This window comes from Hordeum vulgare, chromosome 6H (genome assembly GCF_904849725.1).
Source record: "Hordeum vulgare subsp. vulgare chromosome 6H, MorexV3_pseudomolecules_assembly, whole genome shotgun sequence".
In the NCBI taxonomy this organism is placed as follows: domain Eukaryota; kingdom Viridiplantae; phylum Streptophyta; class Magnoliopsida; order Poales; family Poaceae; genus Hordeum; species Hordeum vulgare.
In genome coordinates, this window is record NC_058523.1 from 164,472,087 (window position 1) to 164,476,253 (window position 4,167).

At 43.8% G+C, this 4,167-nt stretch overlaps 1 protein-coding gene across 2 annotated transcripts; it reads left to right on the top strand.

Annotated features, from left to right (window-relative positions):
• Positions 1-598: 598 nt before the first annotated feature.
• LOC123403385 (mediator of RNA polymerase II transcription subunit 11-like) lies at positions 599-3,737 on the top strand. Of its 2 annotated transcripts, none has more exons than XM_045097323.1 (4): positions 599-771; positions 868-984; positions 1,869-2,092; positions 3,487-3,737. In XM_045097323.1, exons 1-3 carry the CDS (start codon positions 718-720, stop codon positions 2,043-2,045), a joined length of 348 nt encoding a protein of 115 aa, XP_044953258.1. In that variant the 5' UTR covers positions 599-717; the 3' UTR covers positions 2,046-2,092; positions 3,487-3,737. The 2 variants fall into 2 exon arrangements, with proteins under 2 accessions (XP_044953258.1, XP_044953257.1); XM_045097322.1 differs by having other exon boundaries at positions 605-771; positions 1,869-2,081.
• The last annotated feature ends 430 nt before the right edge of the window (positions 3,738-4,167 follow it).

Genomic DNA, 4,167 nt, shown 5'->3' on the forward strand with positions numbered 1-4,167 from the left:
TTGCGATTTGGATCACGAAGACGTTCGACTACATCAAACGCGTTTCTTAACGCTTCCCGCTTAGCGATCTACAAGGGTATGTGAATCCGATCTCCCTCTTTTAGATGATCATCACCATAGATAGTCTTGCGTATGCGTAGATTTTTTTTCCTTGCAACGTTCCCCAACACTTCTCACAACCTGTTTGGTAACCAACTGGTAGAGGAATGAGAGTTTGCATCAGGGAGTTTATGAAAAGATTAGACATGAGAAGTAGATTTTTATTTCCATTCTGGTTTACGTTGCAAATTAATGTGGGATAAAACTCTTCCACGGATTAACGTGATACCCCTAGGGATGGGAACTGGGTCCCATTTAATCCCGCTTAAACCCATTTATTATCTGATAGTTCAAAAATTTGATTTTTTTCAAAAAAAATGAACTATGAAACTAGAAAAAGCTAAATAAATGGGACTTATGGTTGCCGCTTATTTGCCATTTACATCCCTAGATACCCCTGAAAGAACATGGCAATTGGTTTCTCAACTCTCATTCCTCTTCCCACTTAAACTTACATTTCCTCTAACCAACTAGTAGACTTTTAATCTTTCACATCTGAACTCCCATTCCCTCTCAACTCCCATTCCCCATCTCTAATTCCCACGAACCAAACACGCTGTCAGGGCCGCACGACCCTCCCGAACGCGGCCCTCGCCTACCTCTTCCTCGCCAGCGGCGATGAACCCGCAGGGTCAGAGCAGCTCGCTGGAGCGCCTCCACAACGTTGAGCAGGTGGCCCGCATCCAGCTCACCTCATTCTCCCTTCTGGTCTGATCGATTTGGTCACTGAATCTTGATGTGGCGTCGTGCTCGTTTGTTCATGTGCAGCGGATAGTGCGGGTGGTGGAGCTGTCGGGCGCGGTCATGGAGGAGCTCGGAAACTCGCAGGGTCCCCGCGGCGAAGCCGTAGCCTCCCACTGCCGCGACTTCATGCTCTTTATGAAGGTAACCCCATAACCCCCATCCAACCGATGTTCACCGCTCTTAGATCTATTTGGCCCTTGCTTATGGCTGGATGAAGAGGGGGCAGTGAGGGATCTTGGAAGCTGTAACCTGCGGCAGATAGAAATTGGGTGTGCAATTTCGAAATGTGCCAGCAGAATGAAGCCATGTCACTGGTTCTGAACCTGAACTTGTGTTTTGCTGTAGCTTTTTAGCTCATTACTTTCTAGAAGCATCAAGATGGCCTAGTAATAGGGGAGAAAAACATGCTTAACTACGTGCTCGGAGTTTTCTTCCATTTGCTTGATCATGGGATAACATGCTTTGTATCATGTCCATATAGACATAGTGCAAGCTGAAGTTTCCAGTACTGTACTTTTTGTGTCCCCTCTATTTGTTTTGATTTGAACTTATTGTATAATGATGATTGCTTGTGTGCCATTGTTCTGAACTGAAATACTTTTAGTTCCAAGGAAAGCACGGCTCCATATTGATGAGATGAGATGATGATCAGCTAATCTTTTCTATGTTTCTATATTGCACCTATATTTGGAATCTGTGCCGACAGAAACAATTAGGTGTCCTGTAGTAATTTTCTGGGGTAATAATGTTATCTGCCTGTGTGTTCTCCTCATTTGATTGTCTTGAAATCAGGATTTGTTGTCAACCGATTGGCTTTGGCCTTACGGGTGTCGTCTAAAATTCTTCTCTGGGCCTTGAACTCAGACAGTGTTACAGTCTTTCCACCAGATTACTAGCCAGATATGTGAACCCATTAATCATACATTCGTATGACAGTCACGTCATTGCTTTTTATTACACACAATCTCACATTTTGTATAGCATAAATCATGTGTGATAAATACATTACATTGTGGTTCGAGCAGGAAATACAAACAACTTTGCGCGAGGAAATAAAAAGTGCTTGTGAATATCGTCCATTTGAGAAGTGCGACTATAGTGCAAGAATCGCTAACGAGATTTGTTGCAAAAAGCTGGAGTATGTAATTGAGAAGATGGATGCCATGCAACTAAACATGGAGCAAAGTTCTGATGGAGTGTAGCTAGTTAACTGCATTCTAGTGCCTGGTGGTGAAGTGGTGAGTGCAAGGTCATGTGGCTTCCCAACTCTAATTCCTTGTGTTCTCTTGCTATACCTAGTGCACGTGTTATATTGTTTGTTTAACTTGAGGTCATTGAATGATGTAGATAAGAATGAATTTTTACTAATAAACTAAAAAGTAGATATATTGCTCATAAGATGTTATTAGTGTTATACTGCTGTACATGCCATTGATTTCATATATCAAAGCATTACAGCTCTTTCAGATCCTTCAATTGTCTTTCCCTTAGTTAGCTTGGAAAATCTTGTCTAGTATGGGCACCTTTGCAAACTGATTTACTTAAAAATGTAACTGTACAGTGTTCAACTCTACATACCTCATGAGCGGTAAGCCCCGATAGTTGTTGATTTCCATCCGCGTCATAGTCCAACAGTCACTTGGGGCATGAGGTATGCCTACATATAAGGCCATGTTTACTTGTTGGTGAAATCCTTTTTTAACTTTGCATCCATGAATGCTCTAACTGAGTTAACTATTTTTGAGTTTGATATGCACTATCCGTGCGTGAGATATTTGATACTAGGACTTGGGAATACGTTTGAGTTACAAGACCAGAGAGTAGTTTAGTTTAAACATGTATGTCCTGCAAACAAGGCTATGTTTGGCAGTGCAGTATTTTTAGAGTTTTTGGAGAATACCATGGTTTTTCTAAAAACTATGGTTTTATATACTTTGTTGTGTTTGGCAATCATAAATACTTCAGTCTTATAAACCATGGCATCTCTGAAACCATGTTATTTTCGTGGTATATGAAAAAGAGGTCCAGAACTCTTTTTATTTAAACTGTGAAACACTTTACTCTGCTCGGCCGCCTTGCGCCACTGCTCGCTCTAGACGCACGAGTGACAGGCCTCAGCCTCCAGTGACTCTCGCTGGTGTCAAGGCACCATTGCTATTTGCACTAGCTTTCTCCCTGGTCTACTTGCGTCAATTCTGTTCTTGATGACTGCTACAGATCCTATTCTCTAGGTGAGGACGTGCTGTCCTCATTCATGGCAAGGCTGCATGCCGGCGGCCGCACATGCTGATTGATCCAATGTCGCAGCTCCTTAGGTGTAGCTGAGTTAGGTTCAGCTGCCATCCATTTGTGACTATTGCTCAAAACTATGGCAAGACGGCACCAGCCAAACGCTTTCGTAGTTTTAGTTTTGCCAAAACAGAGAAAAACTACAGTTTTTAAAAAACCAGAGTATTTGTTACCCACGCATTAGAATACTGAGGTTTTCACGTACTAGAGTTTCTTAAAACATTGCTGCCAAAATAGGTATGCTTTATATTTTGATCAGCCATCTTGTTGCATGGTTTCCTAAAATATTTTGTTTTTGCACTCCTTAGTGATCCTCCTGTTTTCAAATAATGAGGTGGTGTTTTTCTTTTTCAGGCTTAGGAGCAAGAACAGACCTGACCAAGCATGAGTGTTGGTTTGTTAAAAAGCTTTCTTTTAATAACTTGTCTGTTCGAATGTGCAAAGCTTTGTTCAACTCTGAACGAGGAGGTGTTTCACTTACAGTGCATTGAACTAGGAGATCATGTAACCACATGTAAGTAAGGTTTGGTGGTGTACTTGTATTGTCGCACAACTTTGGGATGTGGATTACTTCGTTTCCACTGAACGAGGAGGTATTTGTCTTACAGTGCATTGAACTAGGAGATGCGGATTGCTTCGTTTCCTGCTTGTTCCTAAGAATTTTCCACGAGGTTCGCTATTCGTTTCCTGCTTGTTCCTAAGATAGTCTACAGGATCGGCGTCGTCCGCACTACAAGCTGTCGACGTCGTTTAAGTCCAGGAAAAGCGTGAGCTTCTTGAGGACCGTGCCGCCGCGGCATCCCGGGAAGGCGGCGAGTTTGGCAAAGGCGTCGCGGAAGAGGGCGGCCAGCGGCGAAGGGCTGATGCGGAGGCCTTGACCCTTGTCGGCGGCCATGTAGGGCCTGATATCCAGGTCGAGGGCGCTCGCTCCGCGCGAGAGGACGGCGCTGGCAGCGGCCTCCCTCTCGGGCGCGAATGATAGGATGTGCTGCAGCAGATCGTCGGGGAAAGCGGAGAGACGGTCGGCGGCTGTGG

What these genes read in the sequence shown, in the direction of transcription:
- LOC123403385 (XM_045097323.1), top strand. Translation starts at nt 718, where the DNA reads ATGAACCCGCAGGGTCAGAGCAGCTCGCTGGAGCGCCTCCACAACGTT. An exon ending in GCCTCCACAACGTTGAGCAG is followed by an intron (nt 772 to 867) that starts GTGGCCCGCATC and finishes GTTCATGTGCAG; the next exon opens with CGGATAGTGCGGGTGGTGGA. An exon ending in ACTTCATGCTCTTTATGAAG is followed by an intron (nt 985 to 1,868) that starts GTAACCCCATAA and finishes TGGTTCGAGCAG; the next exon opens with GAAATACAAACAACTTTGCG.